The sequence below is a fragment of the Apteryx mantelli genome, chromosome 1 (genome assembly GCF_036417845.1).
Source record: "Apteryx mantelli isolate bAptMan1 chromosome 1, bAptMan1.hap1, whole genome shotgun sequence".
NCBI lineage: Eukaryota > Metazoa > Chordata > Aves > Apterygiformes > Apterygidae > Apteryx > Apteryx mantelli.
The window spans coordinates 76,376,866-76,392,772 of record NC_089978.1 but is presented as its reverse complement, the minus strand read 5'-3'; the positions used below and the strand labels follow the sequence as shown (position 1 = coordinate 76,392,772).

The 15,907-nt window shown below is 37.3% G+C and overlaps 1 protein-coding gene across 5 annotated transcripts in view; it reads right to left on the bottom strand.

The window, feature by feature from the left end:
* TUBGCP3 (tubulin gamma complex component 3) overlaps positions 1 to 15,907 on the bottom strand; it is a 68,221-nt gene that overhangs the window by 20,546 nt on the left and 31,768 nt on the right. For all 5 annotated transcript variants that reach the window (XM_067295790.1, XM_067295814.1, XM_067295799.1 and 2 more), the window contains 6 exons: positions 13,124 to 13,249; positions 9,493 to 9,561; positions 3,917 to 4,049; positions 2,443 to 2,609; positions 964 to 1,074; positions 458 to 566 (listed from right to left, as the gene is read on the bottom strand). In XM_067295790.1, coding sequence (XP_067151891.1) covers positions 458 to 566; positions 964 to 1,074; positions 2,443 to 2,609; positions 3,917 to 4,049; positions 9,493 to 9,561; positions 13,124 to 13,249 — 715 coding nt within the window. The remainder of the gene's footprint in view (positions 1 to 457; positions 567 to 963; positions 1,075 to 2,442; positions 2,610 to 3,916; positions 4,050 to 9,492; positions 9,562 to 13,123; positions 13,250 to 15,907) is intronic.

The window sequence follows — 15,907 nt, the reverse complement described above, 5'->3', positions numbered from 1 at the left end:
CTCTCTGTTTTTATGGTGCATTCTTTTTATTTACAACTAACAGAATAATTTTCAAACATCGCAGAATTAATTCAATATCACTATGGGATCACATGACAAAGTATACTTGATGAGAAGCCACTAGTACTAAACTCTCACTGCAGCACTCAAGAATACACCCCAAAAAAGAAAAATCAGATGAAAGAAAGCTGATCATGCCTGATTTTATTCAAAATTCCAGTACATTAACAACCATCTAGCAAACCTATAAAATTAAAGACAAGAAAATTAATTGCACGTGTGCTTCTCAACACAGCTTTTGTAAAATGCAAATATCTACTAAAATACCTATGTTTTAAGGCATGTGGGACTTTTGTACTCCTTTCTACCACGTTATCCAAAACATCACTCTGTAGTCTAAACCACGTATTGTACAGGGCTCAGTTCAAAGAGAAGTCGACTGACTCTGATACTCTACCATCTTTTGGAGATTCTGCAGACTTTGCCACAGCAATCATCTTTGTGGATGGAGTCTGATCATGGCAAACTTGATGCAAGAAGTTTATGGATTTTCCTATCAGGAGGACCTGAACAGAAGAGGACGACTTTTAAAAATGACTTGCATATAAAAGAAAACAAACACACAAGACCCCACCACCTCAAGGACAACAGGGTATTATGTCAGCTTGCAATTAGCTTTTAGCTTCACAATCCCAACCACAGCAAACCAGAACCGCACTGTTAACACAGAATGGTTTTAAATGCAAAATTGTTCCCCCCTCTCCAAATCCTCCTTAAGCAAAGATAATCTGTTACAGAATGGAAAGGAGAAACAGTCTTATAGTTTTCCTCTGCCAACAAACAATCCAATTAATTTAGCTATTCTTAAGACAAATACTTAAACTTCAGCTGCATTCTCTTAATCAAAGTCTAAATAACAGCATAGGGCCAAAAAATCTTCAGAAGATTTTTTTTTATTCATACCTTTTTTGATTGCTCCATTGTAATAAAAGAAGGGATCATTGATTTCCTCAAAGTGTATTTGTCATGCCACAACCGATCAGTTTTAACTGTAGGATCTGAAGCTACAAAAAACTGTAGATTGATAAAAATATTAAAAACAAAAGAGAAACAGATTCTTTCCCCTTGTATTTCATTTGTGTATTGAGACACTTGAGAAGTATTTATGAATTGTCTTTTTAACTAGAAAAGCTAAAAAAAAAATTTATAGATAACATACAGATTTGTCCTAGTAACTGACATGGAAATTTTATCTTGATCAATATGAACTCTGAAGAAAAAATGTTAAAGAACAGCCCCACATAACTTAATCTCCTTCTGTAAGCTACGAAACCTTGACTACCTCAGGATACAGTAAGATGTATTATCTAGAAAATATCCATTAAGAAATACAGAAGCGCATTACAGACAGCATTCAGACAGCTAGTTATACAGCTAGGGTAGGAGATCAAGGTCAGAATATAATTGTAATATTCTTTTATTTTACTGATTCTATTTTTCACTTGAAGGCCTTTGGATTTTCTCCTATTTTAGCAGATGCAGAAAGAACTGCAGAAAATGAGAAATCCTGCTGCAATTGAACTGGCGATCAATTGCCAAGGTCTCTCAACTCTACATGGAAGGATACCATTTTTTATAATAAACAATCTACATGATTAGTTTTGTTAAAATAAGTTGTGGAAGGAGTCTATCTTCATCCTGTCATGCAAGACATCCATTTTTGGACAAGAACTTTTTTCACCCCCTCTAAATAACACTTGTACCAAGAACGGCCAATTGTCTTTGTGTGAAAACCGTGACAAAAGTGTGAAAACTGTAACTTGGTATACCACAGTGATTTCAGTATTAAGAACATTCTTAAAGTGCACAACTAGATTTTTAAACACACACAAAGAGTTGAAAGCTAATAAATGATTAAAAAAAAAGAAAAGAAAAACAAGTTTGAGAGGTACCAGGATAGAAAAGTGAAGCTTATTTGAAACAAATAGGGAGGAGAGCAAGAGGGGGGAGATTGAGAGGGCAAGGGGGAAGAGGGGAAGTAGGGGAGAGAGAGAAGGGAGAGGGGGAGAGAGACAGAGACAGACAGACAGATGAGAGAGAGAGGCAAGAGGGAGAGAGAGAAAGAGGAGATGACCTCTTTTTTCATTAACAAGCATCTATCACTAGTCCACTATCATGCCTCTCCTAAATGGACCCAAGATAAAAGACAAAGCATTAAAGACAACATAGTGTATCATTGCAGCCACTGGACATCCCCCAGGCACTGAATGCATGGAGAAAAAAAAGTCACATTTCATGTTACTACTGTATATATGACTTACTCATATTCTATATGGTTCAGTCCCAGTTTACTTTCCTAATTCTCCTCTAAGCTTCCCATAAATTCCACTCCCACCAAGCAAATTAACATAGATAAATTATGTACTGTTATATATAAGTTACCTCATGGTATGTATCCTCCAGCTCTCCATCATAAATCCAGCGATAAAGGAAATTCAGTACAGGATGGGATACTAGGCCAAGAATGTGCTGAACCAGAGATCTCATGTAGGGATCTCCTGTTTTAGTATAGGCATGAACTGCTGAAGCCAGCTCGCCACCTTTTCTCCCTGTAAGACAACAGGGGAGCAGAACAGAAGTATATGAAGGAAAAGTATATACATCACACTTAAAAATTTCTGCAGCCATTGATTTAGCTAGGCATATGTCGCTCTGAGGGCTTGTTGAACAGCAATTTTAAAGCATAGCAAAAATAACATTATTTATGTTGACAGGAAGTGCTTAGATTTTAAAGCGTGAATCATTAATCTCACTAAAGTAGTAGTAAACCAAGTGCCCTGACACAGTGTTCTGTCTACTTAATGCTAGCATGGAGCAATGCAAACTGTAAGGCATCAAATCACTCATTAAGGATTAACTTTATACTTGTGGATTTTTTTCCACCAGAAGGGAACCTTAGGGCTTGTTTTCTCTCTCTCCTGTCCTTGCTTGTCTCTCAGACCTTCTGTGTGCATACATGCACACAGACACATCTTTTCTGCTTCTCAGCTATAGTCCCCCACAGAGCCTTTTAGGTAATTTCTCCCGTCTTCTTGCAATTAGAAGGTAAGAGGCTGCCAAAAAAAGCAGATCTAGTAGTTGTTTTGCTGTTAACTTGCACAGCTGAAAGTTTTTTCCAGCACAGGCTGCAGTATTCAGAATTTTCCTGAATGTCTTGAAAGTGAAGCCTGCTTGTTTCAAATCATACCAATTACAATAACTAAGGTAAAATGGAAGTCTTAAGATTTTTCAGTTAAGATGTTCTTTCCAAATGGCCACAATCTCCATTTATTTTCCAAGGCAGCAAAGCTGAAGTCCCCTCAGGAAGAAGCATAGCCTACATGCTGGTTACTGGCCAAAATTTTGGTGAAGTCCAACACCACTCCCCAGCTCTTTCTTGTGGGTCACCAACACACCCACACACTATTTGCAGATTTGTAAAGTTTTGTTGTTTCACATGAATCTGCAGACAAGTTGCAAATCACTGTTATATGCCATCAGGAAACACAGAGGAATATTCATACACAATGAAGAGACTGAGAGGTACCAAGCATTTTACAGTGTGTTAGTGGGGTTTTCCACAGTGAAATATTCTCTGAAAGACAAATAAAACTGAGTAATTGAGGAAGTGTGAAAGGTAAAATTTAAAAGATTTCCTAAGCATGTCCTTGTTAAAAAAAAAAAGTTGGAGTATATCAAAACAGCATTATAATCCCTCAGTTTTCTACTTAAACTAAGAAAGAGAGATAGTCTTGTGGATTAGCTACTCAAAAATTTCTAAAAACATAATGGTAATATTACAGATATCTACATTTGGCATGCTAAGTTATAAAGTTATAAAACTTCCAAAAAAATGTTAAATGAACTTTAAACAGACCTTGACAGTGATCAACAAGTGCTGCAAGGGTCTTTAACCTTATTTTAGGATCATATGTCCACACTAGAAGACGACGAAGTGTTAAACTGCTTTCAAGTCCCAAATTCACGCCCTGATCATCTTCCAATTGCAGCTGATCAAATTAGAAACAGACAGACACATCAAGGAACAAAACTGGCAGGTACTGAAGCAGAATTGGTATTTCATAATTTTTCTTCCAAAATTAGCTTTTGCTAATACACTCAAAGTACCCAATATTATATGTCCTCTCATAAAATCATTGGGCTAAAATTTGAGAGCCCCACAAATGGAAATAGAAAATCAAGGCGAAAGAACAGAGACAAGCAGAAGTGTAATGGGTCAGATAGAATAAAGAGGTTAAGAAAGTTAAAGAAACCAAGACGATGGCTAGTCAGTCACAAAAGAAGAGAAGGGCAGAGGCAAACAAAGCGGAGATCCTGAAAGACAGCAAATGGTGACCAAAGAGATGCTCTGAAAAGAGTAGAGAAAAAAAAAACATATAAAGAAAAATCTGAAGAGTGCAGGAGGTAAAATTTTTATTACTGCATAGTCAACTTATTTTAGCTCAACATGGGACAAATTCCGTTTAATGCCTTCCTCCAGAAGCCATCAAAACTCAAGTTAGCTATACAATGAGATTAAGTAATTGCTACCATCAATCCAAAAATTAAAAGATATGATAGGAAAAAACTGTTACAAAGTGACTACCACATGTATGAAGTTTTCCAACACCATGGAGAATGAAAATCAATTATTTGCATTTGAGATGTATGTCACAGGTACAGATGGGTTAAGTAATCTAGGATCCCCCTCACTCCTAAAAAGGGAACATTTCCCATAACTAGCCAAGGCCACTTCACCTCTCCATAACCATTTCCCAGCAATTGACAAGAGATGGGCAAAGAACAGTCTGCTGTTTTGCTTTCTAAGAAGTGAATGTAGTGCTATAATACACCAAGGTAAGTGTTTGTTACAGATCTCCATAAGAAAGGCACTCAGACTTCGTAAGGTATCGGTTAAAACAACAGTTACTGGAGACAACATGAGAAAAAGGGGATAGCATAGATAGCCCTTCAGATGCTGGGAACCTCGAGTTGTACAGCATCAGACAGACCTCTAGCCAGGGCATGGCACACTGCACAGATCCTGTCCATGCTGAGGTTCACTGGCATTATGGTCTGTAGAACTCTTAAAGGATGTTTCTGGAGGTAAACAATTCTGTTCATCGTTTCTACTATCAAGCAAAAGGATGTTCACACGGGAACATGCTGCTTCTTTTAAAGACAAAGACAAAGACACACCAGTGGCATAATTGCCGCTGCCAAGTGGGAGCTGCCTACAGGCTTCTCTGTTACCGTTAGCGGGCTCAGTTTATCCTGTGGCCAAGTGATATGTGCAGTACAGCACAGCATAGCACAGCACAGACCTGTGCCTGCTCAGGTCAGGCCAACTGTTATGTGGATCACTAATTCCTCACTGTATCATAGTCTTCTGGTCAGGACCACTACAAGTGCCTTCTTAAGAGGATTCAGCTCTGGCAGGACAAGAGCACAGCCTAAGAACACAGAAGCAAGTTCCTGGGGCAGTCCAAGCAGATAAACTCTTGGAAAAGACATTTTCTTTCCTCCTGTATGCTACAACCAACCCACCCATATCCCAGGTTTTGTTTCCACATTTAGCACTTTTTTTTCCCAAAAAATACATTGTATTTTGTATTTGAACTTAAAAGACTAGTGTGTTTCTGGTGGACTATGCTCAAGAAAGTCCACAGCCTCAAAGTGCAGGGAATGCTGTCAAAGGCAAGCAGAAAAAAAGTAGGGAAGATTAAAAAGAGTAGGACCTCCTTAGTCTAGCAAGACAAAAGAATATGACTGCTAATAAAATATATTACTTCTCCTTATGAACCTTGCCAGCTCTCTAAACATCCCCAGTGTAAACATAGAGAAAGAAAGAAACGGGAGCTGTTGACACAAGGACTGACTAGCTACAGATTAAAGTAAACTAAGTTAGAAATTTTCTACTATCGTCTGAGGTTCCAGAAAAGCATTCTAATTCAGAAGCTAATAAATTTAACTAGCTTTAAGACTGAGCTTAATGTGGATGGCAGTGGACCGATCTGATAGTCCTGGGTCCATATTACCTTTTTTTTTTTTTAATTCATCTTGGAAAAAGATGGAAATTGGCAATATCTAAGAGAGACAGAGAGAATTAAGAGACCACCTTTGTCTTTAGAAAAAGAATTATAAGCTAACATCATCATGGAAGTGCATTTTCAAAGAGGCTGAGAATTCAAAAACAGTCTGCAAAGAAAAGCTGATGGAAAAGCACACAGTACATGAAGGAAAGGACAGTTACAGAGGAAGAAACAGGTTTGGGAGAACTTCTGAACGAGTAATAAAAAGCTATAGAGAAGACAATACAGAACTCTTATGATGAGATTCTTGTTATGTACTATCTACACCTGAATTGCAGCTAAATGGAACTGCAGCTAACTGAACTCCTAAACTGACTCCCTGTATAACCTCATGAATACAAGAAAGCAATATGCATTTGCTTCTAAGACACAATCTTTTACATGTTTTCATGCAATTAAAATGTACAATTTTGTAAATAATGTCTTCCAAAAAAGTAGATTTTCCATCACTTTTTAAAATAAAATTGACAAGTGTTGCTCACCTCTGGGATAATCTGGAACAAGTCCTGAGAATTCTGACTTCCTTCTTAAAGATTTCTGCCCCATCAATTAGAAGCAAAAGAAATGCCCGCCTGTGTCAGAACACGGGCTAGATGGACTACTGCTCTATCTCCAGTAATGATAAAAGGAAACGTGCAGGGAGAGCATGCAAAGCTGATCCCTCTTCTGCAGTCCACTGCCCCTGGTTCCCCCGATCCCATTACCGTGTTTAGAATGTCATCCTTTCTTAGCCCTTTTAGTACCTGTTTGCAGATCTTCCTTCCATGAATTTGTCTAATCCCCTTTTCAATCTGTTGATGGCCACAATATCTTGAGGAAACAAATCTGAAAAGTCAGCCACTCTTCTCTCATGCTCATTTAACCAAGTAACCCCTTTCTTCTCACAGCCACTCACCAATCCCACAACTTTGTATTCAGTTTATCCTTCATAATTTTAGAAACCGAAGCCACTCTTCACCAAGCCTTTTCCTTTTCAGCCTCAAGACTCAGTCTGTCTCTCCTCTCCCCATATGGCAGCTGTCCTGTACTCCTAATGATTTTAGCTGTCCTTCTCCCTGCTTAGTCTCTACCTCCCCAATACACTTCCTGCAAGGCAGACACCAACCCTGCACACAGCACTCCAGCTGGGAGCAAACCAAGGTCTCCTGCAGTGCCACGCTGACACCCGCTACCTTGCTCTCCCAAAACAGGCCACTGCACGCTGAGTCCAACAGTGCAGACGACTGCCTAAGAGGACGCCAAGGTCATTTCTGAACTGGGGCTGCTAGTGCCAAGTTCAGCACTGCAGAGGCATGCACTAGATTAGCCTTCCTCCAGAAAAAATGCCCCCATATTTCCCACACCGGAGCTTCCCAACACCTGTTTGCTCACACACTCAGCTTCATGCTGTTCCTTGCCATGGCCTGAACAGCCAGCTCCCCCAGAGCTCCCCAGTACAAGAGAGACATGGACACACTGGAGTGAGTTCAGCAAAGGGCCACAGAGATGATTAAGGGTTTGGAACATCTGGACATACAGGGAGAGGCTGAGAGAGCTGGGACTGTTCAGCTTGGAGAAGAGAAGGCTTGGGGGGATCTTATCAATGTGTATAAATACCTGATGGGGGGAGTAAAAAAAGGCAGAGCCAGACTCTTATCAGCGGTGCCAAGGGAAAAGACAAGAGGCAAAGGGCACACATTAAAACACAAAAAATCCCATTTAAACAAGGGGGAAAGAACAGCTTTTTTACTGTGAGAGTGATAAAAAAATGGAATATGTTGCCCAGAGAGATTGTGGAGTCTTCATGCTTGGAGATATACAAACCCAACTGGACAAGGACCCAGGCAACTTCCTTAGGCTGACCTTGATTTGAGCGGGGGGGGGTTGGACTAGATGATCGCCAGAGGTCCTGTCCAACCTCCACCTGGTGGGAAATCAGACTTACTAACCAGTAGTTATCCAGATCTCTACAACCCTTCTGCAGATGAGCTAACATAGGCCATCTTCCTGTCCTCTGCTGCATGGGATGTTTGTAAGGATATGTTTGTAAGGAAATGCCTTTGCCAGGCATTTTGCAATTTCACATCTGAAATCCTTCAAAATCCTTCTTGAATGAATGCCATTTGGTTCAGGTGACTTATGAACATGTAACTCATCTCTTTGGCCTAATGCTTCCTATAAATTAATTCAATTTAATGAAAACTTGGAGCTTTTTGTAGATAGAAAAAAACTAACCCATTACACTTTTGCTGTTTACAGAAGAATCTGCTATACAAATGAATGATGGGGGGATGTCTGAAAAGTAACTAAATTACATGGCTACATGAAACCACAGCTCCAGGATGCAGATTGGATAATCTAATATTACCTCAAATTCCTGAAAATACTACTTAATGAAATGGATGTCACATTTAAGGGCAACTAGTTGAAAGCTATCTCCCAAAAAGTTTTTTCCAGAAAAATCATAACTCTATAGATGAAAAAGCTGAAGACAAAGAAGATGCAAGTTCTGTTTTCTCTGGCAGCCAGAGGAAAAACAAACAAACAAAAAGCCACACAAACAGCAAGTACGATAGGCATTCCATTAGTTACAAATGTTAAAGGGCATACTCTAAGTGAGTTAAAAGGAATAGATGCTTTGAAAAAGTTTACAGAAGACTGTGACTTAAACTATAGAGTTTTTTAATGGGCAATTACATAACTTTAAGTTGATTCTAAGAATTGTCCTTTCTCATTTAAAAATAATTACCTCCTTCAAAGTCCTTTATAAAAAAGTAAGTAGGTACGAAAAAGAGATTTAATTTTTATTTTAGTGCTAGCAAGTTGATCTAGTTCACATATCTATAAAGATTTGTAGATAAACTGCAGATTGTCACCACCAAGTTGCTTTATACCACACAAAAAATAATACAACATTGAAATATCTTAGTCTCTTAATACAGTGGAAGGGGCAAGGAAAACATACAAACTGCACTATACAGAATAAAAAGGTGAAACTGTCCTAGTTGCTGAACCATGCATTGCTTGAAATACTGGAAGAAAAAATCTCCCTTTAGAAAGATGTGGCATGCTACTATTTCTGATTTGAATGATAGTAAAGATATCACACAAGATGAAACCGCTAAAAACAAGGCAAGAAAGGACAGAGGCTTAGAAACAAGGATTCCATGCCTTACTTATATAAAACATCAAATTGTATGGTGAATTTTTAAGAGGAAAATACTCACTGGTACATATATCCAAAAAGTAAGCCCTGTACACTATCAGTAGAAACTGTTGCACATCCTTCCCTTTCTAAAGGGACACCTAGGTATACTTTCTAGGAGTTGTTTTGCTTTACATTGTCTGAATAAGAAAGTTAAATAAGAACTGCCTAACTTACCTGAGAGTGTAAAACAGAGAGAAGTCGGTAGTATTCTTTGAGTTCCTGATGTAAGGCTGCACAAAAACTCTGTAAGAGGAAGAAAAAAATTATCAGGAAAATTCTTTCTGCTTTAATCCAGAACAGCTTTCATCAAATCATCATATTGTGAAGGTAGAAATTTCCTAAAAGGAATCGACCTACAAGTTTCACCACAAAAGCCAAATCTTAAAAAACTGGTGAATGTAATAGGTATGTATATGTAAGTGCTTTCTGAAGAGATAACGTAGTCCTTTTCCAAGAATACACACACATTAACAAGTGACTTTCTGTTGCTGCTCTCTTGATTCTATCAACAGATTAAACCATAATAAATGTAACTCTCCAAAAATATAGCATCTCAATTAAGACAGTAAAAATTACTATAGGGAAGCTTAAATCAAAACATGACCCAAAAGAAATATTCTCTTTAATAACTATGTAAAAGACAGTATGTAATAGAGTTCCAATTTCATACGGGTCTCTAATAACAGAACACAAAAGTTAGGCAACTATCATAGTATTTACAATATAGACTATACGACGTGATCAAGAATACACATTGCTTGTGAAAGAATACTCCTTCTATAAGTGCTGCTTGATCAAGTTATTTAAATTCTTGTCCTTTTAGCACTTGATAGTCATGCACAATTCTTCACTTGACATGGAAGATACAATCCTAAGAAAATTACAAAATGTGTAGAATTCAACAGGCCTGAACTAAAGACAAGATTTCTCTTTGTAAAACAATTCTGAGTACAATTATTTGGGGTTTAAAAAAAATGGATGATTTTAAAAATAATTCCTGAAAGGATATTTGTTTAGTAATGGATAACTTCCTATGGTTTGGGGGGGTTGGTTTGTTTTTTTGGTTTGTTGGGTTTTTTTTAATCTAGCATACAGACTAAAAAAAATCCCTGCAAGACATTTTCTCAAATGGAATTTAAAATATTGCACATTAATTTTGGACTAAGTTGAAAATTTTGGACTGATAGCTCACAAGCACTCTTTTTTAAAGAGTGCTTCTGTGCATACACAAATTCTGCTTCAGAATTGATTTCTTAATCAACTGTCAGCTAGCGATTTTGATTTCTGTTCTAATCAACTATAAGCGGAACAGAGACATATTCATGGAAACTTAAAACGTCAAGAGTATCTAGAGGCAATCCCTGCACTTTTTGTAAAGAATTTCCCCAAGGTCCTTCCCCTCAACCATTTTCAAAGTCACCACAGTCAAAGTAATTTGGAAAAAAAAAAAAAAGCTCACAAAAAGAAAACCCAAGAACTTAAAGTAAAATATTTATTAATTACAGCATGTACAAGGGAAAAATCATGACTATAAGCACTAGAAGAAGAAAATCTTTTTTCCTGTTAAGGGTTCTACCTTCAGAAGTGATTTTCTGCCCAAGTAAATAAAAAAAGTCATTAATCTTGCCATTATATCCTTTAAAGGGAAACAGAAGCGTTCCTTTCTTCAATTTGACTTTATGCATAAGAAAGAGAAATACAAATGTATGAAATTCATTCTATTCCAGAGGATACTGAGGGGCAAAAAGAAATCCCATCATCTGTAACACCAGTTTTCATTTCTTCTCACTTGCTTCTTCAATACAATTTTGAGCCTACTAACGTAATGCTTGTCAAGGGCAGATGAGATCCAAAACATTCAAAGGCACTATACATCTACACGAAATGTGAAAAAGATATCACTGACTTCAGCAGTCAGAAGAATTTAGAATCTAACTGGCCATCAACTTCTCCAAGAAATTTCAGAAGTTAAAATTTGTGCTCAGTGCCAATTCCTTCATCACAGACAACAGTTCGGGAAACAAAAATCTGTAATGGAAAACTGGACATTATCCTAGAATTCTGATTTGGTCTACAGTACGAGAGAATTTAGAAAGGAAACAGAATGCTTGTTCAAGAGAAAAAATGTAAAATGCCCACTACCTCAACTGGATTTTTTTTTTAAATCAGGAAACTGTCAAGGCAAGTTGTATTTCATTGCTGATTATTCTTTTTACTTCTGAGGACAGAGTAAAGCTTAGACACTAAGCAGCGAAGGTAGAACACTATAATGTTAAAGTGCAGTATATTGGTATATCTCTACTCCTAATAGTTGTCAACACCTGACACTTTGCCTGATAAAAAAGTCAGCAGCACCATGTAAGAGGGGTGACAGACTTAATATCCTACATGTGGTGTACACAAGGGGGAATAGCATTCTTTGAAAACAGTAAAGAAAAACTTTAGAATGCACAATACATTCTTGTGCTAAATTCTTAATGCCAAATTTGCAGCACCTGAAATTGTCAGCTATAAAAGCAATGAAGAGCTATGGTACATACTTTTTTGCCCAAATACTGAAAACAGGAGTAGAATATATGTTTTTATTTGTACACTTATGCCCTAGAAATACAATAAGGCTTCTTTTAAGGGAAATTAACAGAATTAGAGCTATGCAGATTCAGCTAACTACCTGCAAAGCCTTCTGCTCAGAATCTGAAAAATGCACTTGATAGCTAAGTTACTGCACACTTAAAATTCACTGAAGAATTAAAGTTCTCCCCCTTGCTGTAAACTTGAAGCTTAAAGCCAGAGATAGTAAAAATAAGCATAAGCATGAAGCTACTAGATAAAGAATAAAAAACTTCACCCAAATATGAGGGTGAGAGTCTGAAGAAAATACATATACAGTGACACTACTATATAAAACATGAAATTCAGTATTAGATCACTAGAAAAATAATTATTTGTATGTAACTAAAAAGGTTACTTAGAATAAGAGAAAGAAGGGAAGAGAATAAAACATTAGAAAAGTCGAAAGCACTACAGCGTCTCTACTGACCTCTTAAGAAAAATTAGATTGAAGGGAGAAGCACTTCAATTTCTTTGCAGATTAGGTAGGATGTTATGGCTAGAGGCAAGGACAACAACATTTCTGTTGACTCAGAAGGGATAATATCCAGTTTTACAGAGAGAGCAAGTGAGAGGAAACAAGAATGCCTTAGCAGTAAATGTGGTTTTAGGTACTACAGCAGCTTTGAAGTTACCGTAGACTACAAAAATCGTAATGATGGAACCTATAAAAACAAAAATTGACATTCTTTTGATGTTGTATTCAAAAAAAGGGCAGCAGATAACTGGGTATTTGCATTTCATGCAAGTTAGTGCAGTATTAACATATGAACATCAACATCAGATGACAAGTCAGGAGTATCTCCTGCACAGTTCACTCTAACAGCTGAAGTGGTGATTAATTACCTCAGAGATGCCACCATTTCATTTAAGCAATGTTTTTGTTTATAAACATGCATAAGTGCTTCAAAAAAAAAAAAAAAAAAAGGAATCTATGCAGGAAACATTTCCAGCTATGGGTAACAGGGGACAACTTCTTCTTAGGACCAGCAAAAATAAATGCCTTTCCTTTGCCTTCAGACCTCGACTCATACCAACAGCTGCAGTCCATAAAAGGAGTAAATCAGAAGATGAATGAGCCAAGCTATGAATTCTCCAAGTCTACCCATCATTCCAGTGCTGCATTTTCCTCGGTAGTTCCTAAGGGGAACAAGACCAAATATATGTAGCAAAATCAATTTTTTAGACAACTTACCTGACCCACAAGTCCAAACGCACGATCTAAACTCCTCTGGTCCGTGTATTTTCTTATTTTATTATGTAGCCATCCCAGCTCTGCAAGTCTACTTGTAGTATCTCTGAGAGATTTAGACAAGCTCACCTACAAAGTTAACAGAAACAACAATTCATAAGTCTGAGTCAAATCTACCATGCCGATCCTTGTTTCTCTACCAAGCCTTTGTTTCTCATAAAACAAGCCAATTGAGGAAACATAATCATTTTACATTCTACAGCAAAGATGCTGCCAAAAAAGAATACAAACATGTAATCAGCATTATGTTACTAATAGCATAATGGAAAAGACAAAGACAGTCTTGGAAAGACAGTAGCAACAAATAAATTACTGGCAACTCTGGCATCTTTCCTTTTGATGTATCAGTATTCACACATTCTTTTTACATTAGGCAATTTTGTCAATAACAAAAAGGTATTTAGAAAAGGAGAAGAAATCTGAAGAAATTTTATGATGTAGAATCACACTTCATCTTAGCTTGATAATAAGAAGATTGAAAACTTCAGATTGCTACATGAGGTGTCCATGATTGAAATTAATGAAGAAACGTAGAGAAAATAATTAGTTACTACGTACTACACGTGAAACAAACTTTTAATAGAAGAAAAATGACATCATGCCATGCTAGGTATCAAGAACCAAAACTTAGAGAATTCAAATCAAATTCCAAGTTTATGTCAGATCTACAAGTAATAGCTCTTTAACGCTATTTAATCACAAGCACTTTTGAGCTCTTTTGGTTTGTTTCTACTTTATTTGTACTAGACATCTCACTTTCTCTACAAACCTGCCTTATCCCCAACACCCTATCCAACTATTTCTATCTTCATCTGAATCAGCACATTTCTTCATCTAAATTACCAACACACAAAACATTGCTCCTTCTCCTGCTCCTACTTGAGATGTGCTTCTTCCCAGTTTCATTGGACTAGCCAGGAACACACACAACCAGGTTTTACAAATTTTATTTGGCAAACAAAAGCAAAGAGCATGACTGATCCATTAGGCCAAGAGTCAGAGACTGACTTTTGCCCACAATGTTTAGGTCTAGCCCAACTTTGAAGACAATTTTGTCTTGGAGAGCCAGCTGGAACAGTCCAAGTCAAAGCAAGAAAGTGACCTAATGATGAAGCTAGACAGATTACCTAAGAACTAGGGATCAAGCTTGCTCCCTGAGCTTCTTAGTTAGCAGTACAGACATATTCTCTGAGAAAAAAGATCAGCTATAGAATGGGCTAGTCACAGCAGTGTGGACTTCAACCAGTCAGCACCTGTGGTTGTAAGACTACAGTTCCATCCCTGGCCCTCTGATTTAGCTAGAGCTGTAAGTTCAGCTGTAAGTGTTGAACAATTTCTTTAGGTTAAATTCTAGCCCAAACAAGTATGATCATACACAGCTAGAAACTTTGCCCACAGATTTAACCAAACAAATGACAAAAGAGTTATTCTGAATTCTAAAATTAAGAGTGCTTGGCAAGCATTAAGTACAATCACACATCCTCTGGAATCAAATGGGAACAAACAAAACTGGCTTAATGTAATTACATTTGTATCTGTTAGCCCGAATCAGAAGCTGTTAGGTTTTACAGTGCTGAATATTACCAACTGGCCTAATATTAAGGTAGACATTAAAGAACCTTCTAGCAAGAGTAAATAGCTTGAAAGATATAGTTCTTTCTGAAAAGGACTGTGTACTATGACATATTTTACAAACTTTTGCTCAACTGAGGTGAAACTATATGCTTCAACTACTTTTTTGTCTAGCGTTGTCATGCAACTGGAGTAGCATCTCAGTCCACCTTGTTCATCAAAAATGTTCCAGCTGCAGGGCTAGTTGGTCACATAAATTCAACTTCACTGGGTGCATTGGGTCAACAGAAGTGCCAATAAGGAAAAAGGACGTGAGACAACTGACTTCACAAAAATAACCGTAGGCACCAAGTCTCAGGAAGAAGCATTATTGACCACAATTCATCTGAAAGACCCAACTCCTTCTAACTTAACACAATTAGGAATTCAAAGCAAAACAGTTTTTCACCTCAAACTAGCCCATTTGATATGAAACTTATGCAGAAAAACAATGAAACCCATAGTGCCAATTTTACTAGCACTGATTACACTTTCTCCACACTTTGCTAGAAAATCTATTAAGCTACCGTTCCTTTGCCATATATAATCTAATTTATAGACAGAAAGTAATTAAGACAGTGCAGGTGTTGAAGAATTACTAACTTTGCACAACTACAAGTGTAGAAGTTATTTTTAAGAACCCTGTTTATTAACAACGTAAAGTTATGGAGGAAAGAACTATGCATTTCACTTTTTACTATTAATATAAAAAAATGGCAGTTAGTTCAGTTCTCATTAAGACACTAAGTCTATTGTGCTCTTGTACATGAAATGACCCAAAATCACTTCCCCAAAGCTCAAGGGCTATGTCATATTGTCATGGTATAAAATAGTCTTAATTCAAGTGAACATCAGGAGCACTGTCTTTCCATTTGAACAAGCACGTGAAAAGCAATTAGTGAGCTGAAACCAAAGTGTGAGACAGTATCCTCTAAATACTGAATATGGAGAGGATGCTGAAACAAGCAGGGCCTTTTTTTGGTTCTTTGATCAGCTCACCCAATCTCTCCTTTGGCTTTTTCACATTGCAAATATGTTTAACATCTCTTCACCACCTTAAAAGCCAGATCTTCTCTCTCTTAGGCTTCTCCCTTGTTCCTCTGTCCCCTGTTCAAC